Below are 27,945 nucleotides of genomic sequence, written 5' to 3'. Positions count from 1 at the left end.
TTCTTTATACAACTGTGGCAATACCTTGTTAAATTTATCCTAAAGTAATTCTTCTTATTATTTAATCTTTTTTAAAGTGCATTTTTAAAAATTAATTAATTAATATTTTGGCTGCCTTGGGTCTTTGTTGCTGCGCGCGGGCTTTCTCTAGTTGCAGCAAGCAGGGGCTACTCTTTGTTGTGGTGCACGGGCTTCTCATTGCGGTGGCTTCTCTTGTTAAAGAGCATGGGCTCTAGGCGCGTGGGTTTCAGTAGTTGTGGCACGTGGGCTCAGTAGCTGTGGCTCACGGGCTCCAGAGCACAGGCTCAGTAGTTGTGTCTTCGGGCTTAGCTGCTCCGTGGCATGTGGGATTTTCCCAGACCAGGGCTCGAACCTGTGTCCCCTGCATTGGCAGGTGGATTCCTAACCACTGCACCACTAGGGAAGTCCTATTATTTAATCTTTCAAGGCAATTAGTTTGTTATTAATTTTATATTCAACCATCTTACTTCTCTTATTATGTGCCATGACTTCTTGGTTGATTCTCTTGAATTTTCATCTCCTTAACTTCCTTATTTGAAATGTCTGTTTCTTACTTCTATCTGCACTGGCTAATACCTTCAGAACAATGTTAAACATGAGTGACAAGGACATTCCTATTTTGCTCTTGAACTTAACAGGAGTGTTCATAGCTAACAACTTACTAAACATTTACAAGCAAAACATGTAAAAACAGGTCAGAAACACTTTATAACTCTTTTTTTTTTTTGGCTGCACTGTGTGGCTTGCAGGGTCTTAGTTCCCTGAGCAGGGATCAAACCAGTGCCCCTGTAGTAGAAGCATGGCGTCTTAACTGCTGAAGCACCAGGGAAGTCCCCATATTACAAGCTTAAAATAGCTATAATTATTATCACTGCCTTGGATTTACATAGCACTTTACTTACATAATCCAAAGGCTTTTCAATTCGGAGAAGGTACAGTTAGTATTTTCCATACTTCATAGAGTAAAAATAGAGATTTGGAAAAGGTAAAAATTCTGCTCACAGCTAAAGAGTAAAAATGACTGGTGGCCTTGGAATGGATGTGTTGTCCCTGTCCTGACTTGGGGTTTCCACCAGGCCCTCAAAAGATAGGGAAAAGACAAGAGTTTAGGAAGCTTCATTTATTAATGGATAAAAAATTTATAAAAACCTGCTGGATTTCAACTGGAACTGCAATGAATCTATATGTCAATTTGGGAAGAACTGACATCTTTATAATACTGAGTCCTTCAGCTATAAACATGACAGATCACTTCATTTATTTAGGTCTTCTTTAATTTCTCTTGATAATTTCCTGACAGTTTTTTTTTTAGCATGTGTATGTATGAGTCTTATATATCTTTTAAAAGATTTATTCCTAGATATTTAATGTAAATTGCATATTTAAAAATTTTGGTTTTCTAACTGCTCAGTGATGGTAAATAGAAATACAGATGATGTTGATATTTTCACTAATTCTAATAATTTATCTGAACATTTCTTGGATTTTCTTTGTACCTTTGCAAAAATTGATAATTTTATTTTTCCTTTCTAATCTTTAAAACCTTTTTATTTTTCTTGTCTTACTAAGAATAGTTTTTCAATTAAAGAATCATTAAAAAAAAATCTACTATGAAGAAAACAGAACTTGCAATAAATTAGGAACTGGCATGTTTGAGGAGCTGAGGTTCCTGGAAATTTTATCACTCAAGTGGCCTAAGGGTAAAGGTACTCTCTGCCAGGTGAGGCCATGTTCATTCCCAAAAGCAACTTCTTGGTGGCCATTTGATTACCATTCAAGTTAGTGAGGACAACTCTTAACAGAAACTGAACAAAGAACATATACATAATAGTTAGGAAAACAGTATTATTTCCTAAGTGAAATAGGCCCACTAGGTCTATATCATAGAAGATGAAAAAATTACACCTAATTATCCTTAAAACTTTTGTTTCAGAGAGACAAAAATGAGATTTACATTCAACAGTGTGTATATTTAACACAATGAAATTATAAATCCTCTAAAGCTTAAGTTTAAACACTTTAAATTATTAGTCTACAAAAACAAATTAATTTAAAAAAAGATCTGCCTCCTTGCACTTAAGTCAATATAAAATGTAACAAAGAAACACTTCTTTCCCAAGGGGAGGGTGGATATTGAAATCCACAAGCTGGACTGAAAACCCATTTTGTGACCACTAGATACATTTTCTTTAGGGGTTTATCTCAAGATTAACATCTCACTGTATGCCTGTTTTCCTGCCTAATATTATTGGCACCCACTTTCACTCTCAAAAGTGTCCCAGTTGGCTGTAAACCAACCAACAATCCAAACATCAGTACAGGAGTATAAACGAGAAGACCTAAGTTTCAGTTCTGGTCGATTTCTTGGACAGTAACATGACCTTTCTGAGAATATCAGCATCTTTTACACTGGGTTATGGTTTGAAATAAATGAAATCCTAGATTAAAAAAAAAAACAGTTTATAAACTACAGAATGCAACACATTCTAACAGGCAACTGTAAAAAGGAATTACTTCAACTGATGTCAGTGAAAATGGCAGCTGGAGAATCCACGTGTTCCTTCACAGAAACACTAAAAGCTAGCAAAAACTGTGAGAATCAACAGTACTGGAATCCTGGAAAACAGCTAAAAGTTTACAACAACCAAATGAATCCTTACGTAAGGAAAAAAGTGACTGAAAGCTAGCAGGAGAGCATTGTGGCATTTTAATCTACCTCATCCATCCCCCCCACCCACCCCAACTCTTATTCTTTGGGGAATAAGAGTTTTGAAAAGCTTCCACATAGTCCTGAAAATCTAGAAAGCCATGCACATGCCATGGGCAGGGTGCATGCTCAGCAAAGACCTGAGAAGGCCCTAAGCTCTCACCTTCAGCTGACTATCAAGCCCTACATGAGCAGGTAGTAAAGGCAAAGGCAGAGTTGTAAACTTTTGCACTGAGTGTTAAAGGTGTGCTCCAACAAAGATGCAGTATGCAATGCAAAGACTGGGAATTTTTGGGGTTTTCTGGATCCAAGCATTTAAGAAAATCCTGTTAAGTCACTAGCTGACCACAAAGCTAGAACAGAGACTTCAGTGACAGCACAAAGAACACAGTCTTTAGCTTAGAAAAGTCACTGAACAAGCAACGACAACCCACAATAAGCAATAACAACAAAACTTGAGGAGGGGGGAGAATCTGATTTCTAGAGTTATCACATCATAATATTCAAAATATAGTTTCAACATCCAGTTTTCAACAAAAAAATTATGAGGCATGCATGAGACAAGTAAGTGTGGCTTATTCACAGGATTAGAAAGAAATGAACAGAAACTGTCCTTGAGGAAGCTCAGATACTGAACTTACTAGACAAAGAATTTAAATCAACTGCCTTCAATACACCCAAAGAGCTAAAGGAAACCATGGACAAAGAACTAAAAGAAAGCAGAATGATGTCTCACTAAATAGAGAATATCAATAGAGAGAAAATGTAAACACTAAATAGATACTCTGAAGCTGAAAAGTATAATAACTGAATTGAAAAATTCATTAGAGGAACTTCCCCAGTGGTCCAGTGGCTACGACTCTGTGCTCCCAATGCAGGGGGCCCGGGCTCCATCTCTAGTCAGGGAACCGGATCCCACCTGCCGCAACTAGCAGTTCACATGCCACAACTAAGAGTTTGCATGCCACAACTAAAGATCCTGCATGCTGCAACTAAGGATCCTGCAGGCCTCAACTGAAGATCCCACATGCTGCAACTAAGACCCATCACAGACAAATAAATAAATATGGAAAAAAAAGAAAAATTCATTAGAAGGGTTCAACAGATGATCTGAACACAGAGAAGAATCAACGAACTTGAAGACAGGTCAATTAAAATGAAAAGTTTGAGGAAAAGAAAGAAAAAAGAATACAGAAAAATGAACAATATCTTAGAGACCCGTGGCACACCATTAAGCATAACCAACATAGGCATAATAGGAGTCCTGGAAGAAGAAGAGAAAGAGAAAGGGGCAGAAAAAATATGTGAAGAAACAGTGGCCAAAAACTTCCCAAATTTGATGAAAGACATGAAAGAAAAAACTGCCAATGGAGGAATTCTATATCCAGCAAAAGTAGCCTTCAAAAATGGAGGAATCGGGCTTCCCTGGTGGCGCAGTGGTTGAGAGTCTGCCTGCCGATGCAGGGGACGTGGGTTCGTGGCCCGGTCTGGGAAGATCCCACATGCCGCGGAGCGGCTGGGCCCGTGAGCCATGGCCGCTGAGCCTGCGCGTCCGGAGCCTGTGCTCCGCAACGGGAGAGGCCACAACAGTGAGAGGCCCGCGTACCACAAAAAAACAAAAGGAAACAAAAAATGGAGGAATCAAGACATCCAGATAAACAAAAGATGAGGGAGATTGTTGCTAGCAGACCTGTCCTACAAGAAATGCTAAAGGGAGTTCTTTAGGCTGAAATGAAAGGACATTAGACAATAACTTGAAGTCATACAAAGAAATAAAAACCACTAGTAAAGGTAACTACACAGGTAAATATAAAAGACAATATTATATTTTTGGTTTGTAAATCCTCTTTTTCACCTATATGATTTTAAAGACAAATACACAAAGCAATAATTATAAATCTATGATAATGGGCACACAAAGTATAAAGAGGTAATTTCTTACAAATAAAGGGGGAGGGATGGAGCTATAGAGGAAGAGTTTTTTTGTATAGAATATGAAACCAGATTGTCATAAATTTAAGATGTAATCCCCAGGGTAACCACAAAGAAAATAACTAAAAAAGAATCAATGATACAGTTGTCCTAACCAAAGAAGACTTCAGTCTCACCTTTGTTATGTTCCCTTTGAGTCTCCCAACTAGGTTTACACTAGGGAGTAAAGCTCTAGGGCACAAGTTAAAAGGAAGACTTTCTCTGCTGCAGAAACTCAAGAAGATTTAATAACTTCACTAGATTTTGTTGCCTCTCCCCAGAGGGGAAGAGGAAAATGTACTGAATTACTGGCCATTCAGACATTTTTACCATATCCAATTCTGAAAAAATTCAAAGCACCAAAAACAATGTAGGTAAACAGTAAAGTGACCAAAGTCTAAGTGTAAAATACTTTTTAATCTGCAAATTTCCTTTTGGTCGTAAGCATGGTGGCTCCTTTAACTTTATAACCATATGTAATCAACATAAAGCTTGTGACTAGTAACCTTTTGGAAAACCACTCCAAAAGATGTAAACAGTAGTTGGTGTAAGTAAGCTAACGAGTTAATTCAGGGCCAGAATAAATATAACAGCTGAAAACAATAACAGTATATGGTGCATATAACTAGATCTGAGAAGCAGAATGCCACTGTGAACACTCAGTAGGATGACACAACAGAAACCAAAACAAGAGTCTTTCACATTTTTGGAATGGGAACAATAACACTACTAGGGTTAATCCAACAGAGACTGTAAAAGTTTTTTAATTGCTCTCCCTGCTTCCTACCTTATTCTTACAACACGTCCTCCAAACTGCAGCCACAGTGATTCCTCTAATGCTTATACATCGGCTCACATGGCCTCTCTGCTCAGACTCCTCACAGGACCTCTCATCTGTTCTAGATCAATCCCTGCACTGTCTGTAAGACCTACCATGACCGAGTGCCCAGCCACCTAGAGGGCTCATTCCTTACCACACCCCCTGGCTGCTCCAGCCACCCGGCTTTCTTATTGTGACTCAAACATGCCCAGATACTCTGCCGCAAGGTCTTTGTGTTTGGTGTTTGCTGTGCCTAAAAGGAGTAAAATCTCAGTTTTCAATGGTTTTCTTCCTCACTTCCTTCAGGGCTCTACTCTCATGTCACCTATCAGAGGGGCTTTTGCTGACCACCTTACCTGAAATAGGACCTCCCCTTAACATTACTCTCTATTCTCTTCCTCTGCTTTATTCTCATTCATAGCCCTAATTACTACCTGATGTTCTATATATTTAATTTTAATTTATTTACTCCCCAGCCTCTGCCCCACTGTAAGTCTCTGAGACAGCTGAAATTTTGGTTTTTTTATTGCTGTATACCTAGCACCTAGAAGAGTACCCAGGACAGAAGAACTATTCAACCAACTGTGGAATGAATAAGATAAAATTAAAAACATGAATACCTACAATTGAAAGCATGAATACCTACCTAGAATACATGTCATGGGGCAGGTTTCTTCCAGATTACTCAGAAACACTTCTTTCTTGTAGAACATTTTTGTGGGCTCGTGTTCCGTCTCTTCTGGGTGAATAAAGATGGGGCCGTAAAAATATGCAGCTCCATCTCGGACCCATACCTTTTCAATTCTTGGGAGAAAAAAAATGGAGAAATTCCATTAAAATAGAGTTCTTACAGGTTTCATTCCTAAAGGCTTAGTCTAACAAAAATTCTGTTAACCAAAAACTTAATGATATGCACTATTTAGAGGAGTTTCATTGGCTGTTTTGATAATAAGACAATTTCCTTGGTTTTTTTCCCCTTTAAGCATGTGAGAAGATACTTGGAAAAAAGAGAAGTGAACATTTGGCTACTCATCTCAGGGGAAAATTTTTTTTAACATAATACTAAGGCATACAACTTAATAGTTTAAGCTGACTCTCAGGTTTTCTTCCTGAGATGCTAAGCATCTATCATTGGATTTGTGAGCTGAATAAACACATCAATATTTGGGGTCAGATCACATTAGTGGCACATATTCCTTTAAGGCCATGGTTCATGACCTTTCTGAAGGTCAAGATTTAATACCCCTTTACCCCATGAGAATCTGATGAAAGTCACAGACCATCTCCCTAGGAAAAAGAAAAATTAACATCTGACTGTTCAGTGCAGATACTGTACCATTCCTCACAACCACACCATAAAGTTGCTATTATTATTGTCCCAATAGCCTCATGGTTCCAGACATGAAGCAGCATCCTCATTGCAGTTAATGGTAACTCCACCCTTCCAGTTCCTCAGGCCAAAATGCAGGGGTCACCTTTGATTCCTCTCTCTTGGACACTACATTCTTTTAACTCAATCTTTCAAAACAGGATCTGACTAATTTACAGAATTGGATCTGACTACTGGCCTGAACCACCATCATTCTTGCCTGGATTATTGCAATAGCCTCCTAGCAGATCTAGCTGTTCTACCTTTGACTCTTTACAGTCTATTCTTAACAATCAGTAGACAGAGCAATCCTGCTAAGACCTAAGTCAGATGTCACTTCTGGGGACTTCCCTGGTGGTCCAGTGGTTAAGACTCTGTGCTTCCACTGCAGCGGGCACGGGTTCGATGCCTGGTCGGGGAACTAAGATCCCACATGCCTCGCAATGTCGCCCAAAAAAGGTCACTTTTGTGCTGAAAATAATCCATGATATTTCATTTAACTCAGTAAAGGCCCAAGTCCCTACAATGGTTTCTGAGTCCCACAAGATTTGCACTATATCCCTTGGCTCTCGTATCTCCTATCTAACTCATGTACAGCTCACTCCACCTGTAACAAACTCTGATGATTTGAATAGGCCAGGAATGCCTCTCTTCCGGTCTTTACACAGGCTGTTCTCCGTCCCTGGAAAGCTTTCTCCCTGGATATTCACATTACTCACTTCCTTGGTTTCTTCAAGTGTTGGCTCAACTGTCAGCCCTCAGTGAGGCTTTACATACCATCCTATTCAAAGTTTTGAACACCCTAACTTTGACTATGGCACTCCTGATTCCCTATACCCAGCTCTATTTTTTTCCACAGCACATATCATAATGTAATGCACTATACACTTTACTTATTCATGATGCTTATAGTTTGTCTTCCCACTAGAAAAAAGATCCGCGGGACTAAGGATACTTGTTTGTTTTATTCACTAATGTATCTACAGAGCCTGGCAAATAGTAGGTGTGTAATAAACAATTACTGAATGATGAACAAATACAATGAGGAAACAAGCTCAGAGAGTTAAGTCATTTGCCTATGGACATTAAACTAGCAGGGCTGGGACTTAAACCAAGATCTCTTGGAACCAACTACTTTCCTTAACTACTATCCTCTACTGCCCAGCCCTGCGCCCTGACTCCTTTAATGCTATTCTATGCCATCCAACCATACTTCCACCCATTTACTTGTTCATCAAATATCTGAGCCTCACGCACTATGCTTGGAGCAGGGGATATAAAGGTATATCTATCGCTTTTTTGCTCAAAAAGAGAGGGTCTCTAACTCTCAGGGCATTTGCAGTCTGGTATGGAAGCCTGATAATATAAATGATATGTGCTCTGAGAAGAAGGAAATACACGGTGCTCTGAGAATGTGTAATAGGGAGACCTAACCTAGTCTGGAGGAGACAGGAAAGGCTTCCTTAAGGAAGAGCCATTTCAAATTTAAGCTAAAGGAGTTCACCATATGAAGCTGGCAGGGAGATTTCTGGGTTGAGAGTTCAGTAAATGGTAGGAGAAGAAAAAGCCAAAAAAAAAGGGATTCATGGAAGCAATTTAAAGAATTTAAAGTGTGGCTAGAGGCGTAAGCAGGGAGAGTGTGGTGTGAGAGGAAGTTGGAAAAGTTGCCAAGAGAGTGACTTTAGCCTTCATTCTAAACAGTGATGAATTTCTACTGGCTCCGAATCTCTCAAACCAAACCTCTTCTTCTCTACCTCAAAAACGCTCACCTGCCCACACGAGGGCGCACCAGGCCATGGGACTTGATGAAGACACAGTCGCCAACCTTCAGCCACATGTCATTATACCGGAGCTGCTCAAAGTAGTGGCAACCTGGTTCACCGTTAGACATTTCCACAGGGACATCTTCTTTCTCCTGTGGTAAAGGGAACTGGTTGAAGACAGGCTGCTGACAATCAAGGAGTTGGCAGAGAAGGTAAGAAGGGAGAGCAGACTTCCTTCATTTTAACTTAAAAGAAAAAATAACCATAAACAGAGGCTCTGATAAAGATAGGAAACCAAAGGAATAGGTTACTGAAATCAAACTAAGTCTTATCAAATATTGTATCTATTTTAAATTTCTAGTTAATTTTCATAAAATAATGTTACTCCAAGACTGTTTTATTCCCCTCTCTTTTCTTCCCCCATTCTCACAGACTTTAGGAAAAAAAAAGCAATGGAGAAGACTTATCAGCATACAGAAAACAGCCTCATGCAACTGTTAAAAAGATAAGGAGCAAATTCTACACAAGCTTCCTCTTCACCACATTTCTTCACATTAACAACTGACTGATTTAAAAATTTTATCATTTTGATTTATTCCAACATGGAAAGGAACAGCATAGCCTCTATGACATAAACACACATACTCTGTTTTTGAATAAATAACAGGGTCTGTCACCTACTGGCTGCTGTGACATGGGTAAATTACTTGACCTCTTATGCCTTAGGTTCATCATCTGTAAAATGAAGATATTGTGCCCATCAGGTGGGGCTGTTAGGAAGCTTAAATGACACAATTCATGTTACGTACACAGAATAATGCCTGACTCAGAAGAAAAATAAAAGATAATTCTGACTAATGAAAATAAGAAACATAATTTACTGAGAACCTAGCAGATACTGAGCACAGCACTAGGTGTTTTAAATATAAAAGCTCTAAAACACATAAAAGCTGAGGAAATGGCAGAACACCCCCCAAATTTTCTACTGAGAATATCTCCCTGAGAATATCTGAAACTTCAAACTTAAGGGAAAAAAAATCTCCTTTAGACTGTCCAAAATAATTTAATGTTTTGATCTTTATGATTTCAAATGTGGTACTGAAATGGACTTCCTGGAAAATCCTTAAGAAAGAGAGAGGTCCCACATATATGCTGGGTGAGGAGCACCTGAAGGAATGGAAGCTATGAAAAAGAAAGCCCTGAGATTAAGAATACATTTTTATTTCAGGAATGGGTTCTGTTCTAGTTATTCATCTAAAAATTTCTTAGCATGACATGTTTTGGCCATGCAATATTAAAATAAATACATGAGACTAAGAAAAGTAACTCATACATAGAGAGGACACTGGGGACTTATGAATTCTAATGACAATAATAACAAATTTATTTCCCACATTGACTTCCACTGACATTTCTTCTTTTAAAATTAATGTCTCTATGATTCCCAGACATATTGGTAAAATGTAAAAAATAACATGTTTTTTCTCAAGCTCCTTTTCTCTTAAAAACACTGTAAGGACACTAAAATGGATATTTTTTCTAGGATACTAAAAATTCAGTTTTTCCAGTTTTTACATTAACAATTTAAAAACTTTATTTTTCTCCTTTATATAAAAAGTGTATTTGTTGGAAATAATTCAAACATTAGAGTATGTAAAATTTAAAAAACAAGTCTTCTGTGATCTAACCCTAGAGATAATCATCCAGTTCAGTTTATAGTTTTCCATGTTATTTACACATACATATATGTAAACATACATTTTGATTTTTTTGAGTAATGATGGAACCACATCCCATTCTGCAACCTGTTAATTCCTTTTGCTGGCTGCACAGTTTGCATTATATGAATGGATGTATAACAACTTAATTCCCATTCACAGGCATTTGGGTTTGGCCTAGGGTTTTGCTTTTACAAACAACACTTACGTCAGCCTTTGGCATACCTAGTTGAGTACTATGTTGGAACACATTCCCTGCCATCAAACAGCAGGGCCAAAGGGAATGCCACTGATGGGAGATGAGAGTGTGTTACCCCACACTGACACCAGGCTGCATGTATTATCAGGCTTCAGACCTCTTGTCAGTTTGTTGGGCATTTTAAAAGTTATTAGATTAATACGTTTTCTTACATTTTTGAATGACCTTCTATAAATGATCTATTTGGTCCTTTGCCCATTTTTCCAGTATTATTTTTTCCCTAGACTTCAAAGAGCTCTTTGTACATTAGAAACAGCAGTCCTTAGACTGTTTCATTAAACTAATTGATATTGTCAATTGTATCAAGAAAATGATCTTTTTTTTTTCTTTTATGGCTAAAGGATCCATTCCAAGCTTATAAATGAATAAAAGATTACAGGTAAATAATAGTAAATGTACTTATGTCAGCAACTTATGTTTCTTTTTTAATGTTTATATCTTATTTTGGAATATGAAATGAGGTAGAGTTCAGGTGGGTTTTATTTTCTTCTTTTTTCAAATGGCTACCAGTTTTTCCAGTATCATTTGATTCCATCCTCTCTTGCTGATCTGAAATACTACCTTTATACAAACTTTCAGTTATAAAATAAATGAATCACAGGTATGAAATGTACAGTGTGGGGAATAATTACATAACATCTTTGTATGGTGACAAATGATGACTAGACTTACCATGGTGATCATTTTGAAACATACAGAAATACTGAATCATTATGTTGTACACCAGGCAGGGGATAGGGGGAGAGGGGGATTGGATGAAGGTGGTCAAAAAGTACAAACTTCCAGGGGCTTCCCTGGTGGCGCAGTGGTTGGGAGTCCGCCTGCCGGTGCAGGGGACGCAGGTTCGTGCCCCGGTCTGGGAGGATCCCGCATGCCGCGGAGCGGCTGGGCCCGTGAGCCATGGCCGCTGAGTCTGCGCGTCTGGACCCTGTGCTCCGCGACGGGAGAGGCCACAGGAGTGAGAGGCCCGCGTACCACAAAAAAAAAAAAAAAAAAAAGTACAAACTTCCAGTTATAAGATAAATAAGTATTAAGGATGTAATGTACAACATGATAAATATAATTAACACTGCTGTACGTTATATATGAAAGATGTTAAGAGAGTAAATTCTAACAGTACTCATCACAAGGAAAAAAAAATTTTCTTTTCTATTTCTTTAATGTTGTATCTATATTGAGATGATGGATGTTCACCAAACTTACTGTGGTAATCATTTCATGATATATGTAAGTCAAATCATTATGCTGTACACCTTAAACTTATACAGTGCTATATGTCAATTATATCTCAATAAAACTAGAAGGAAAAAAAGGCGATTGTGGGACAAAAGGGAAAGTGTGAATCAAGTCTCTAGATTAGTAAATAGTATTAAAGTTAATTTTCTGGTTTAGATCCTTGTACCATGCTTTACAAGGTGTTAACATTAGCAGAAGCTGAATGAAGAGTATAAGGAAATGTCTTTGTACTATCTTTGTTAAGCACCTGGCACATTTGTTAAGTCTAAAATCACTTCAAAATAAAAGTTAAAATATATAAAACTAGAGACTTCCCTGGTGGCGCAGTGGTTAAGAACCTGCCTGCCAATGCAGGAGACACGGGTTCAATCCCTGGTCCGGGAAGATCCCACATGCCGGATAGCAACTAAACCCATGCACCACAACTACTGAGCCTGCGCTCTAGAGCCCACAAGCCAAAACTACTGAGCCCGTGTGCCAACTACTGAAGCCCACATGCCTAGAGCCTGTGCTCTTTAACAAGTGAAGCCACCGCAACGAGAAGCCTGTGCACCACAAAGAATGGTAGCCCCCGTTTGCCGCAACTAGAGAGAAAGCCTGCGCGCAGCAATAAAGACCCGACACAGCCAAAAAATAAATTACTTAAAAAAAATTTTATATATATATATAAACTAAAATGAATGAATATCTTTATATTCTGGATTTAATTGTGAAAAGCCTATTCCCTCCACTGACCAACCCTGAGCTAATATCTTAATATTTTTTTAAATGTATTTTTGTAAAATGTAATACTATTTGGCAGGGTAAAGCACTCTTGACTACTCTTTCAGTTTTTCTTTTTCTGGTAACTGTCATGTATTTATTCTTTCCTAAGAATGCTAGAATTAAAAAAAAAAAAAAAAGGATGCTAGAATAATTTTGTCAAGTTCCAAAACAACTTATTCAAGTCTTTAATGTCCTGCAGTAGACTATCTTTCTTCCCATAGGTTCCATATACTCCTTTTAAGATAATTTCTTAATGTATGTTTTTTGTTCATATGAATTGGATATTTTCTTCCATATGATTTTTCTAACAGTTGTTAAAGTGTATTCAACATTTTCATTTTACTTTCAAAAGTCTTATGAATTATTGTTCTGTTTATGTAAGAAAGCTAATGACTTGTATATAGATTTTGAAATTTCTACTTGTTGAATTGTTTTCAAAAACTTTTCAGTTAATTTCTCTCCATTATCTGCAAAAAAATAATTTTGCCTCTTATTGTCAATAGTTTTGTTTGTCTCACTACATTGGCTACTCTCAGAAAAATACAGATAATGGTACAGAAAGCACCTCTGTCACGTGTATAACTTTAAAAGGAATTTCTTTTACTCTAGGCTTGAGATACGAAGACAATTTTTAAAAATCACTTTGAGGAAATATCCATCTGAAGACTTCAATCAAGATTGGTACTATACCTTATCAGATAATTTCTCCTTTTATCTACTAATTATAATGACAGGTATTACTGAATTTTCCTAATTTTGAACAATCCTTGCATTCCTAGAATGAACTCCCGCCTACTTGGTCATGTTGTTCTCAAAAAACTAACTTGATTTCACTTGTAACAATACTTTTTTCCCAAGTATTTTTTTGTATCAATATTCATACAGTGAGACTGAACTGCAGTTTTCTGTTTTTACTTTGTCAGACTTTGGAATCAAGATTATTCCAGCTTGGTAAAACAAACTGGGAAGTTTTCTTTGCTCTCCATGCTCTGCAATAATTTTTTTTTCTTTTGGCCGACCCACACGGCATGTGGGATCTTAGTTCCCCAACCAGGGATCAAACCATGCCCCCTGCAGTAGAAGCGCAGTCTTAACCACTGGACCGCCAGGGAAGTCCTTCAATAATTTAAAGGCTTAAAAGAATTTACCTATGGAATTATCTGGCCTGAGTACTCTTTGAAGTGAGCTCTTTGACATTAAAAAAATTTCTTCACGTTGTTGTCCACTTACATGTGTTATCTCTTCTTGATTCCACTTTACTAACTGGTATTACCCTAGAAAATTATTCACTTCATTCAGGTTTTTAAAATTATTATTATTTTTTGGTTTTGTTTTATTTATTTTTTGGCCACACCATGCGGCTTGTGGGATCTTAGTCCCCTGACCAGGGATCTAACCCAGGCCCTTGGCAGTGAAAGCATGGAGTCCTAACCACTGGACTGCCAGGGAATTCCCTCATTCAGGTTTTCAAACTTATTAACAGAAATGTACAAGTCTTTAAATTTCCTCTATATTTTGTATATTAAGCTTAATTCCCTTCTTTTTCCTTTATTAGGATAGTTGGTAGTTTATCTCATTGAACTTGTTGAAGTCTCCTTTTTAATTCTGCTGCTCTATTTATTCATTTATTTATTTATTTATTTATGGCTGTGTTGGGTCTTCGTTGCTGCACACGGGCTTTCTCTAGTTGCAGTGAGCGGGGGCTACTCTTTTTGCAGTGCGCATGCTTCTCACTGCAGTGGCTTCTCCTGTTGCAGAGCACGGGTTCTAGGCGTGTGGGCCTCAGTAGTTGTGGCACGTGGGATCTTCCCGGACCAGGGCTCAAACCCGTGTCCCCTGCATTGGCAGGCAGAATCTTAACCACTGCGCCACCAGGGAAGCCCTGCTGCTCTGTTTTTTAAGTATTAATTTCTTTCTTTCTTTTAGAGTTCCTTCTATTACGCTGTTTTTGTTTTGTTTTGTTTTTTATTTATTTTTGGCTGTGTTGGGTCTTTGTTGCTGCATGCGGGCTTTAGTTGCAGTGAGCAGGGGCTACTCTTCGTTGTGGAGCACAGGCTCTAGGCACGCAGGCTTCAGTAGCTGTGGCACACAGGCTCAGTAGTTGTGGCGCACAGGCTTAGCTGCTCTGTGGCATGTGGGATCTTCCCGGACCAGGGATCGAACCCATGTCCCCTGCAATGGCAGGCGGATTCTCAACCACCGCGCCACCAGGGAAGTCCCTAGGCTAAGGTTTTATATTGTTGCTCTTTTTCTAATTCTGAATTTGAGTACTTTATTCATTTATTTTTGAGACTAGGTATTCTGAAATGTAAAATTCTTTTCTACGTGGCTATTATCTACATACCTTTTCCAAGTTAAAACTGTCTTCAGTTCGACTGTCCTCTGAGTTGTCTGTGTTCTTTTCATCATCCCCTTTATCCGCATTTGCAAATACAGAGGCCACTCGGACCACAGGCAAGGGCACATCTCGAGGGACAAATCTAACTGAGCTGATGGGCATGGTCCATAGTTTAATTTTCTTAAAAGACTTGGTTTTGGCAGAATACCGTGATTCACAGACAAAAACATCCTCATCTCGAAAGTTTTCTGGGCATAATTTAAAGTATTCCTGGTGGATATAAGAATAAAATCAATTAGGTGAATTTTCTGAAAACCAATCAACTAAAAAGCAAATAAAATCACCAAACAAGCAAAGAAATAAAAGCTAAAGTATTAAGACTTTTTGACAGTGAACAACAAATGGTAAATGGCTAGAGATCTAGGAGTATTTCCTTATACTCAATGGCCTTACTCACCACATACTGTTTAGCTTATTTAGCTTACCAACTGCTCCTCTGACAGTATACTAATATTTCATACAGCTATTATATTCCTTAAAGCTATGGGCATGTGCCTATACTACATAGACAAAAAAAAAGTGCACCTTATTACCTAAAACCACACTAACAATTTATAATCATCCTTCAGAAAATGTCACCCTTAAAAAGTTGTCTGCCGATATAAAAAAATTTAAGCTAACTGCATATAGCTATATAGTGTAGGCAGCAAATGGTCTTTCACCATCATGTTCAGGTTAATTTCTCCCCAAATCTTTACAGAAGCTAGAGACACAGCTTAAAAAAAATTCAACAGTTTAAAATAGAGCTATCAATTTTGTAAAGATCAATTTTTTGTGTTTGTGAATTTTATTCCCATGGAATAATTTATTGTTTTGGGACTAATGAGTTTCTTACCTTAACAAACATGACCACACATTTTCCTAGAATTTTACTAACAGGAACTTTATTGTAATAGTCACTCTTAAAAACTTCTTTTTCTAGAAATTTTCGTGTAGCCAAATGGAATGTTTCATTTGGCCGATAAAACCAACAGCCATACAACCATTTTTCACCTCAAAAACAAAGAGAGAGAGAAAGAAAGAGAATTACCATTAACAAAAATAACATATTCTTTGTAAAATGAACAAATACTCCATCCATTCTGCCATGGCCTAAACCTAGCAAGGTGCTTTTAGGCCACGGTTCCTTAATACAATTATCTTAGAAGAAACAATACTTTAAAATAATGAAATGTAATGAGACCTAAAAAATGCTACTTTCCCCCTCCTATTAAAAGATGTATAATAAATAGAATAAGGAAGGTGATGAGACCTACTCTACTCTGCTGGGTCAGGACACACATAAAGCTGTGTGCTTTTATAAGGATGTAAGATATACTAAAAGACATATTTAGCTCTTGGCTGAAGGAATACAAAGGTATTTTACATGATGAACAGCTGAAAGAATTGGATTGCCTGGATCACACTTCTGCTTGCTTTTGGTTTCATTAACTCCTATTCATTCTCTATGTCTCAAGTTAAAGGCGATTGTTCTAGGAAGCCTTTTTGAAATCAAATTCTAAGCTAAGGCACATGTCTGTCTATAACAATTTCTTCTTTATTTGTGATTTTTACCAGAGTGGTTTTGCCAGGGACAAAACACAGGCCTTTTGTTCTTCTGAATCTCTGCCATCCTAGAGTTTGGCTCATGGTATGTTTTTAATAAATATCAGTTGAATGAATGAATCTCAACTAGACTTCAGAAAGTTGTATTTCTTTCGACTCAGCTGGGCCACTGCCCAACAGTGCTTGATCCTATGTTTCTCATATAGTGGGTACTTAACTGCATTTACTGACAGTGTAGAACTATTGTTGGAACACATAAAATGTCGGAGTTACAATTTCCTTCCCTGGGAACCAAGGAGGAGTACAACAGTCACATCTCACCAATCTGCCCTCCAATTTAAAATGAACTTACCAGCAGAATCTTCCCACAGTCTCTCAATACAGACTATATGTGGTTGTAGATTGGCCTCTGCAGGCTCCACATAGACATAATCTCCAACATGGTACATACTGTTCTTAAAGCTGCAGTCCTGGCTGTATGTGCGATGTAAGCCTGAGAGGCCTGCAGCTCCAGAGGAATCTTCACTCTTTTCAGCTTCTTCGGTAAAAAAGAGAAAAATGTTCTCATGAAAGGGATGTTGGAACAGATGCAGGATTGAAACAACACATACTAATACATTTACTTCTTTTCTAGATACTCAAAGGCAGGATTCAGGACAAATAGTATGACATCCATATTCCCAATAGCCTCTATTCAAAACTGTCGTTGTGAATTACAGCCAACTGCCATTAATTTAAATAAATACATAAATAAAGCATCTACAGAATAAAAATAATCACCTTAATAATATATGCTCACTAGAGTCATTCTGGATGATACACAAACATATAAAGAAGAAAACAGGTCACTTGTAAATCATGTAATCCTAGAGATAATCATGTAATCCTAGGATAATGGAATCTTAGAATTGAGGAGATATGGAATATGTATTTCATACAATATACTGTAAACTATATATGCATACACTTAATATATCATGAACATTTCCCTTGAGATTAAATGCTTTTCAACAAGATTTTTATTTTTGTTAAACAAAACTTAAAAAAAAAATTTATTTATTTGGCTGTGTTGGGTCTCAGTTGCGGCACGCGGGATCTTTAGTTGCGGCAGAAGTTGCAGCACGTGGGATCCTTTAGTTGCAGCGCGCAGAACCGTTAGTTGGGGCATCTTTTTAGTTGCAGCATGTGGGATCTTTTAGTTGCGGCATGCGAACTCTTAGTTGTGGCATGTGGGATCTAGTTCTCTGACTAGGGATTGAACCCAGGCTCCCAGCATTCGGAGTGCAGAGTCTTAGCCACTGGACCTGGACCAGGGAAGTCCCTAAACAAAACTTTTTTTTTTTTTTTTGCGGTTCGCGGGCCTCTCACTGTTGTGGCCTCTCCCGTTGCGGAGCACAGGCTCCGGACGCGCAGGCTCAGCGGCCATGGCTCACGGGCCCAGCTGCTCTGCGGCATGTGGGATCTTCCCGGACCAGGGCACAAACCCACGTCCCCTGCACCGGCAGGCGGACTCTCAACCACCAGGTGCCACCAGGAAAGCCCCAAAACTTTTTAATGGCCACCAGGAAAGCCCCAAAACTTTTTAATGGCTCCCATATAAGCCATTATTTGCAAACAGCATAGGTTTTTTTCAGGAAAAAGCTTTGCCCACTTCTTTGATTACTTCTTTTGATTACTTCCTTAGGATAATTTTCCATACATGGAAGAGCTGGAAATAAGCATGTTAAACGTTTTTAAAATGCATATTCCAAACTGACCCCCAAAAGTCTATACCAACTTAAGTCCTTCACTCTTTGGCTACAAGTGGGGGGGGGGGGTCTGTTTCTCCATTCCCTCTCCAATACTGGTATTATAATTTTTTTTTAAGTTTTGCCATTTTGGGTGGAAAATGTTATCTAGCAGTTGATTAATCAAATGAATCCCTGTGACATAGGAAGCATATTCACAAGGTTCTTGAGAATTTTATACCAGCAGGAACACTGTCAACAGGCCTGAAACGGAGAAAGAGTACAAAAAAATAGAAGGCTGTTAAACCTCCCAAATTCCAGAGACAGGAAACAGGCTGATAAAACTCAGCTGCAAATATGTGTTACCTTTCATGAAAAAAGATGATTCAGAGGGCAAAGTGTGGCGCCACAGAGAACTAATTCCATGCCCGGAAGCCTAATGCAGTCTGCCTGCCCAGATCTTGAAACTGCTTGGAATTGATGACTCTTTTTTTTTTTCCATTTCTCCCTTTTTGAATGGGAACGTCCCTATTATCCTATGCATGTTCCATCACTATACTGTAGGAGCAGAGAACTTATTTTTTCACTTTCACAGGTTCACAGATGAAGAGAAATTGTGTCTCAGGATGGACCATACCCAGAGCCTCACCCATACACCTAGTTTAGACGATTTAAATAATGAGATTTGGGACTTTCGAGTTGATGGTATTTAGATTAGATTTTGGTAGCCGGTAGAGGGGTTGTTACAGTAACAAGTACCTAAAAAAATATGAAAGTGACTCTGGAATTGAATAATAAGCAGAGACTGGAAGAATTTTGAGGAACATGACAGAAAAAGCCTAGGTTGCCTTGAATACACTGTTAGTAGAGAAATGGATATTAAAGACTTGGCATTGAAGGCTCAGAAGAAAAAGTTATTAAAATGTGGAGGAAAGGGGTCCTTGTTATATAGTGGAAGAAAGCCTAGCAGAACTGTGTTCTGCAGTTATGTGGATTCTAGGCCACCTGAGCTGATCTTTTAGATATCTTTTTCTTTGTTTATTTGTTGTTCTATTTTCTTGGAGATTTCTTCAACTTTATCTTCTAATCCTTCTCTGTTTCCCTTCTGCTATCTTTAAAACAATTTTTTAAGTGAATAAATTGATATATAACATTGTGTAAATTTATTTATTTATTTATTTATTTATTTATTTATTTAGGCAGGCTATGCCGGGTCTTAGTTGAGGCACATGGATCTTCATTGCGGCATGTGGACTTCTTAGTTGTGGCATGCATGCAGGATCTAGTTCCCTGACCAGGGATCGAACCCGGGCCCCCTGCACTGGCAGTGCGGAGTCTTACCCACTGGACCACCAGGGAAATCCCACATTGTGTAAATTTAAGGTGTACAACATGTTACTTTGATCTATTTATATACTGTTGCCACTGCAGCAGTTTACCACACTACATAGGACAATATTGTTGTCTATATCTACGTACTCTGCATTAGATCTCTATAGCTTATTTACTACTCTTTGCAAGTTTGTTCTGTTAAACAACATTAATCTCATCCCCCAACCCCACTCTGCTATCATTTTTTTTTAAAAGCTTGAGATATAATTAATACACCATACAATTCATCTATTTACAGTGCACAGTTCGGGCTTCTCTGGTGGCGCAGTGGGTGAGGGTCTGCCTGCTGATGCAGGGGACACGGGTTCGTGCCCCGGTGTGGGAAGATCCCACATGCCACGGAGCGGCTGGGCCCGTGAGCCATGGCTGCTGAGCCTGCGCGTCAGGAGCCTGTGCTCCGCAACGGGAGAGGCCACAACAGTGAGAGGCCCGCGTACAGCAAAATAAATAAATAAATAAATAAATAAAGTGCACACTTCGGCACTTCCATAGTGGTGCAGTGGTTAAGAATGCACCTGCCAATGCAGGGTACACAGATTCAATCCCTGATCCGGGAAGATCCCACATGCCACGGAGCAACTAAGCCCGTGTGCCGCAACTACTGAGCCCATGTGCCACAACTACTGAAGCCTGTGTGCCTAGAGCCCGTGCTCCACAACAAACAGAATCCCCCACGATGAGAAGCCCGCACACCACAACGAAGAGTAGCCCCCGCTCGCCGCAATCAGAGAAAGCCCGTGTGCAGCAGCAAAGACCCAACACAGCCAAAAATTAACTAATTTTTTTAAAAGTGCAAAATTCAATGGTTTTTGGTATACTACATTAATTTTTAAAAATTGTGGTAAGATATATATCACATAAAATTCACCATTTTTCGACGATTTTTAAAAAATAAATTTATTTATTTTATTTTTGGCTGCGTGGGGTCTTTGTTGCTGCACGTGGGCTTTCTCTAGTTGCAGCGAGCAGGGGCTACTCTTCGTTGCGGTGCGTGGGCTTCTTATTGTGGTGGCTTCTCTTGTGTGGAGCACGGGCTCTAGGCACGTTGGGCTTCAGTAATTGTGGCTCGCGGGCTCTAGAGCACAGGCTCAGTAGTTGTGGCACACGGGCTTAGTTGCTCCGCGGCATGTGGGATCTTCACTGACCAGGGCTCAAACCCGTGCCCCCTGCACTGGCAGGCGGATTCTTAACCACTGCGCCATCAGGGAAGCTCTGGACGATTTTTAAGTGTATAATTCAGTGGCATTAATTATACTCACAATGTTGTGTAACCATAACCACTATTTCCAAAACTTTTTCTTTAATCCAAACAGAAACTCTGTAACCATTAAATAATAATAACTCCTTATCTTTCTTACGCACAGCCTGGTAACCTTTAATCTACTTTGTCTCTCCATGAATTTGGTATTCTAGGTACCTCATATACGTGAAATCACACAGCATCTGTCCTTTTGTGCCTGGCTTATTTCAGATAGCATAATATTTTCAAGGTTCATCCACCTTGTAGTATGTATTAGAACTTCTTTACTTTTATGGCTGAATAATATTCCACTGTATGTAAATACTGCATTTTGTTTATCCATTCATCTGTGATGGATACTTGGGTTGTTTCTGTCTTCTGACTATTATGAATAATGCTGCTATGAACATTGGTATACAAGTATCTGCTTGAGTCCCTGGTTTCAGTTCTTTTGGATACATACCTAGGAGCAGAACTTATTGATCATATAGTAATGAAATGTTTAGCTTTTAAACAAATTGCCAAACTGTTTTCCATAGTGGCTGCACCACTTTACATTTCCACCAGCAATTTATGAGGGTTCCAATTTCTCCACATGTTCACCAACACTTGTATCTTTTTTTTTTTGTTGCATAACAGTTATCCTAAAGGGTGTGAAGTGGTATCTCACAGTAATTTTCATTTTCATTCCCCTAATGACGTTGAACATTAATTTTCATGTGCTTATGGCCATTTCTATAATTTCTTTGAGGATATATCTATTCAAATCTTTTGCCCACATTTGAATTGTGTTGTTTGGTTGTTGTTGAACTGTAGGAGTCCTTTGCATATTCTGGATACTAGACCGTTATCAGATATAATGATTTGTGAATATTTTCTTTAACTGTGGGTATGCCATATTTTTAATTTCCAAGAAATTTTCTGTTCTGCAAATGTTCACTTTTTATGGCTTTCTGTTCTTGTTTTATGGATACAGTAGCTTGTCATCTCTCTGAAGGTCCAGTTAGTTGGTTTTTAAAAAAAATTTTCTCCTGCTACCTTCAATTTCTTTGTTTCTTCCAAGTTCCATTTTTTGTTTTGCTCTCTATTTTAACATCTTAGAGAATTTTCCCTTAAATATTTGGTCCCATTTAAATAAACATCTGCTTCTATTTAAAAGTAAAACACTTGGGCTTCCCTGGTGGCGCAGTGGTTAAGAGTCTGCCTGCCGATGCAGGGGACACGGGTTCGTGCCCGGGTCCGGGAAGATCCCACGTGCCGTGGAGCGGCTGGGCCCGTGAGCCATGGCCGCTGAGCCTGCGCATCCGGAGCCTGTGCTCCGCAACGGGAGAGGCCACAACAGTGAGAGGCCCGCATACTGCAGAAAAAAAAAAAAGTAAAACACTTTAGGGACTTCCCTGGTGGTCCAGTGATTAAGATGCTGTGCTTCCAGTGCAGGGGGCGTGGGTCTGACCCTGGTCTGGGAACTAAGATCCCACATGCTGTGTGGTGCAGCCAAGAAAAAAAAAAAAGAAACAAAAGTAAAACGCTTTAAAAAGCTGACTGGAAGCTCTCCATGCATACATAGAGCTGGATGGATTTCACTGAGGACCAGATGTTATCTTTAGATCCCCACTGCCTGGTCCATTTCTCAAGAGAAGAATCTTCTGTCTCAAAATTAAAAACCTGGGACTTTCCTGGTGGCACAGTGGTGGAGAATCCGCCTGCCAATGCAGGGGACACGGGTTCGAGCCCTGGTCTGGGAAGATCCCACATGCCGCGGAGCAACTAAGCCCGTGTGCCACAGCTACTGAGCCTGCACTCTAGAGCCTGCAAGCCACAGCTATTGAGCCCACGTGCCGCAACTACTGAAGGCCGCACACCTAGAGCCCGCGCTCTGCAACAAGAAAAGCCAACGCAATGAGAAGCCCATGCACAGCAACAAAGAGTTGCCCCCGCTTGCCACAACTAGAGAAAGCCCGCATGCAACAAGACCCAACACAGCCAAAAATAAAAAAAAAAAAAAAAAAAGAACTTGGTATGATTTCAATCTTTTAAAATTTTTTAAACTTTTATGACCCAGCACATGGTCCATTCTAGACAATGTTCCATGTACACTCTAAAAGAATGTGTATTCTGCAGTCATTGGGTATAGTGTTTTACACGTCAGTCAAGTCAAGCTAGTTGACAGTCCTTGTCCTAGAGCTCAGGTTGCTGTAAGAACACCCACCATAAATGGGGTGGCTTAAACAATAAACATCCATTTCTCACAGTTCTGGAGGCAGATTTGGTGTCTGGTGAGGGTCCACTTCCTGGTTCATAAACAGTTGTCTTCTCACTCTTCATCCCCTTACAACAGCACCAATTCCACTGTAGTGGCTCCACTCCCATGACTGCATCCAAACCTAATTACATCCTAAAGGCCCCATCTCCAAATACCAACATACTGGAGGCTACAACATACAAATTTTGGTGGGAGACACAACATTCAGTCTACAGCAATCTTATTTAAGTCATACTTTTGCCAATTTTTGGTCTAGTTAGTCTGTCATTTGCTGAGAAAGGTGTATTGAGACTATAACTGTTAACTATTTCTCTTCAATTCTGTCAGTTTTTGCTTCATGTATTTTGGGGCTCCACTGTTAGGTGCATACACATTTATAAGTATTATACGTTCTTGACCCTTTTAACATTATAAAATGTCCCCCTTCAACTCTAGTAATATTTCTTAAAGTCTATTTGTCTGATTAATATAGTCACTCCAACTCACTATGGTTACTATTTCCATGGTATATCTTTTCCCTTCATTTTCCTTTCAACCTATTTGTGTCCAAATCTAAATGAATCTCTTATAGACAGTATACAGTTGGATCTTACTTTTAAAATTCAGTCTGATAACCAATGCATTTTGAATGGAGTGTTTAGTCTATTCACAGTATGTAATTACTGATATGATTGAATTCAAGTCTGCCATTTTGCTATTTTTTTTGTCTTATTTTTTTGTTCCTTTTTTCCTCCTTTACTACCCTCTTTTGTGTTAAGCAAGTATTTCTGGCATATCATTTTAATTCCTGTATTGACTTTTTCTCTTTGTTATTACTGGTATTACAATATGCATCTTTAACTTGTCACCATCTATTTCAGGTTAACAGTGATTTAGTTTCATTCAATATTGCAACTTTGCTCCAATACAGCTCCATTCCTTTGTGCTAGTTGTGTCACATATATACTTCCATAAACGTTATAAAGTTAATAGTGTTATTATTCCTTTACTCAATCTAATGTTTGGAAAGTTATATATTCTAGGTATTTATGTGAATTCTAACTTTTTCAGAAACGATTAAATTTCAAATAAAAGTTCCTACTTTCAAATATTTCTAAATTCTGGCAAGTGACTCAAAGTAACATTTTTAGGTTGATACAATTAAAATAAAAATTTCCTCCTAGTTATGTGGTTCAACCAAAATATCATCTACTTGGGGACTTCCCTGGTGGTCCAGTGGTTAAGAATCCGCCTTCCAATGCAGGGAACACGGGTTCGATCTCTCATCGGGGAACTAAGATCGCACATGCTGTGGGGCAACTAAGCTTGCATGCGGCAGCTACAGAGCCCACGTGCTCTGGAGCCTGCGTACCCCAACTAGAGAAAAGCCCACGCACCGCAACGAAAGATCCTGCGTGCCGCAACTAAGACCCAACACAGCCATAAATAAATAAATAAATAAATAAATTGAAACAAAAACAAAATATAATCTACTTACCTGGCTGAGTCCATATGAGGACAGCCATGCTGTTGAACAATGGGGCAGAAACTTTATGCACTGCTGAGAATGCTCTCTAGGCCCAGCTGTGCCCCTTAGGTTTTTATCTACCAATAGTATTAAGAGGTATTTAGCTTCCACACTTGTGAATTAATTAACTCTGTTCTTGAAATACTAGAATAACAGCTGTGTCACGTATAACTTCCAACCATTTCCAGTCTGATGAACAAATTGATAGTGACAAAAACATTTCCCATCTTACCACGTCTGTTTTGAAAGAGCCAACACCCTGAGTCTTCATTTACACAAACAGGACTCTGCTCCACAGGTAATTATAAGACCAGCTAGGACAGATCATAATAATGTTTCTTCATATTTAATAAAATGAAAGAAACTAACCTCTTTTTTCTTCTTCTCGTTTTAGTTTATCTTCCTCTATTTCTTTCGGTAGTTTTTCCTTTTTCTCTTTCTCCACATCATTATGTAAATGTTTTGTGGTATAGCTGAGTGCTGGTGAAAGAAGGATCTCTCCATTTTTGCAGAGTTCATCACGAATTTTAATAAAAAACTGCTGAAGTTCTACCGCATCCTCATATATTTCAGAATCTGTCCTATAATAGCATTAAGAGTATTCACTGACACACAAGCTGCTTCTTTTAAGCACCCTGCTTATATGTTAAAGCATTCTATGAAATGCTTCTTTAATGCATTAATTGATATAATGGTAACTTCTGTGCAGTTCTAATAAGGCTATCTCCTTAAAATTTGTTAGAACAGAATCTGAAGTGTAATTTTACCTTGGTGAGCCTCATGCTCACCAGTTTCCTTTTCCTTAAGGCTCACTCCTTGTACATCTCATGTAAAAGGAAAGGCCTCATACAGCTTCCTGGGGAGAAACAGCATGTTCATTAGCTGATTTTGGCAACAGAAGGGGGTTGCCACAGTCAGGGACTATACTAAGGCTCCACACCATGTGCAGCACTTACTTGCATCTAATCTTTGAATTAAGTTTTACTTTCTCTTAGTTAAGGGACCAACACACTGTATAAGGTATTAACAAAAGATTTAGCCCATTTTCTTCTTTTTGGATCTATATCATGGTTGCTTAGGCTGGTAGGACTCCATGAATATTTGAACCTAAACTGCCAAATCCTAAGGGCATCGTAAAATGGTTACAGGCCTCAGAGTCAGCGTTCATGTTAGTTTCCCAGAAATAACTACATAATTCTGGGGAATCACCAGAGGCAACATAGTGAAAGATAGAAAAAAAATTATCTGTGTCATACTGAAAACTTTTAAAAGATTCTTTCACCATTTATAAAATGAGAGGATTGGGCAAAATGAACATCAGAATTTAGACTCAGAGAAATTCTATTACTATTTCTATTAATATTACTATTCTAGTAATAGAAATTCTATTACTATTACTATTTCTAATCCACTGTTGGTCTGAGGAAGGAAGATAATTCTATTAACTAAGAATATCAGGGTCTAAAAAATTATGCACAAAGGTAACCAGAGACAAAGACTTATTAGCAGCAGTCATGGAGACATTCTGGTCAGGCTAGTGTGGATGGTGTAGCAAGCCCAGTCAGCTGTTTGCTGATACGGATCACTAGAGCATCAAACTTGAACGAAGCCTCCAGAATGCTTCTCACCAGCAAAGGTGAACTGGCAATCTAAAACACTGCCAATAACAACCTAAATGGATGTTTCAAGAAAGATTCTAAAATCTTTTCAGGTTATAGAAATGCTAACACTTGTAGGAAAGCAATAAAAATAAAACTGGCCAAGGGAAAAAAACTCCTAGGGCACTATTTTGATGCCTATTTTCTGAACAGAGACTTCTGAAGACTGTTCGCTTGAAATTAATTTTACAAGAGCTTACAATTTTAAGTATAAAATTAAAACTGAAAACACTTTTGATAATCCACATTACAATGAAAGGGCAGATTCATAATTCCATCATGTGCTCAGAACAGTGTGTAATTTATAAAACTTACAAATTGTTTAGTTCTGGGTTTTTCCATTTAATATTTTCAGACCTTGGTTGACCTCGAGTAACAAACTGCAGAAAGTGAAACCGTTGGTAAAAAGGGGAATACTGTAAAGTCACCTTGGACTCTACCTCCTAGGCCTCAAAAGCAAAAACTAACCATGTCAACAATGCTAGAAGCAAAAGAGCTCATTGCCTAGAGATACAAATCTGCTTAATTCTTAAAATAATCATGTCATCTATACAAGAAACAAAGTTGCCAGTCATCTATATAAGAAACAAAGTTGCTAATAATCTAAGAGACAAGTCTATTTTGGAAGACTCACAGAACTAACCCCAAGATATACTGGGGGTAAGGTAGGGGGGCAGGGAGGAGAGGAGTGACTTTAGACTTAAGGACTATTTAAGTAAACTGTGAATAAGAGTGGAACTCTAAGCTCCATGAGAGCAGGGTTCGTCTGTTTTGTCTACTGGTATATACCAAGTATCCAGAACATTCTCATAACTGGTAGTCACTCAATAAACATTTGTTGAATAAATGAAAACAAATAAATGAATGCAGATTTTGACTACAATATGTCCCTCCATATTTCTCTTTATTTCTATCTGCACTGTTGAAGAATAAGGACCATTTACTAAATGTGTCACTCAAGGGCCTCCCCAATCTGACCCCAACTCCACGGGTCTCTTGAACACACTATATTCATTTCCTAACCCTATACCTTTACTCATACCACTTACCTTATCTGAATCCCACCCATTTTCCCATTCTTCTCTGACATCTCATGCCTTTTTAGAACTCTAACGCAGTTCCTTTACTCCACCATCTTTTACTAAATATCAAGTTGTTAAACGTTATCTCATGCCTGGAATTATTTTTCCCTAAGCATAGGGGCTATCCCAATTGTCAGACTTCAAGCGCTTAGAGCACACAGCTCAAGTCTTATCATCCCTGGCTGTGATAAGGGATGACTGGCGTCTTGGTGACTGGCTCAGCAGTGGCTCTCTACAGTGGGGAACAAGATGAGCCAAGCCACTTACTAGTTGTGTGACTTTGGCAATGTATTTCTCTCTGTCGTGTACATCTTCGTATAAAAATTAGGAAGATTATCACCTACCTAGAATGGCTATTATAAGGGTTAGAGATTATGTACATGAAGTACTTAGCATGGTGCTTTACAAAGGGCAGGCGCTCAACAGGAACATCAAACATTACATTACTTTTAATTTTTCTTTCAAGAGCCAGAGCAAACCCAGGCTTCACAGATTCCTCAGCTG

General features: G+C 38.7%; 1 protein-coding gene and 1 non-coding gene across 30 annotated transcripts in view; both read right to left on the bottom strand.

Moving 5' to 3' along the window:
• The window catches only part of PBRM1 (polybromo 1), a 101,968-nt gene that overhangs the window by 20,667 nt on the left and 53,356 nt on the right, over positions 1-27,945 (bottom strand). For all 29 annotated transcript variants that reach the window (XM_033424561.2, XM_033424558.2, XM_049716043.1 and 26 more), the window contains 6 exons: positions 25,071-25,282; positions 16,925-17,110; positions 15,863-16,020; positions 14,974-15,237; positions 8,658-8,803; positions 6,166-6,323 (listed from right to left, as the gene is read on the bottom strand). In XM_033424561.2, the coding sequence (XP_033280452.1) occupies positions 6,166-6,323; positions 8,658-8,803; positions 14,974-15,237; positions 15,863-16,020; positions 16,925-17,110; positions 25,071-25,282 (1,124 nt within the window). The remainder of the gene's footprint in view (positions 1-6,165; positions 6,324-8,657; positions 8,804-14,973; positions 15,238-15,862; positions 16,021-16,924; positions 17,111-25,070; positions 25,283-27,945) is intronic.
• TRNAG-GCC (transfer RNA glycine (anticodon GCC)) lies at positions 19,586-19,658 on the bottom strand. The gene has a single exon. It is a non-coding gene; the product is annotated as a tRNA-Gly (tRNA).

The sequence above is a fragment of the Orcinus orca genome, chromosome 10, assembly GCF_937001465.1.
Source record: "Orcinus orca chromosome 10, mOrcOrc1.1, whole genome shotgun sequence".
Taxonomy (NCBI): domain Eukaryota; kingdom Metazoa; phylum Chordata; class Mammalia; order Artiodactyla; family Delphinidae; genus Orcinus; species Orcinus orca.
Note: the sequence above shows the minus strand (reverse complement) of the source record. Positions and strands in the feature narration are given on the sequence as shown.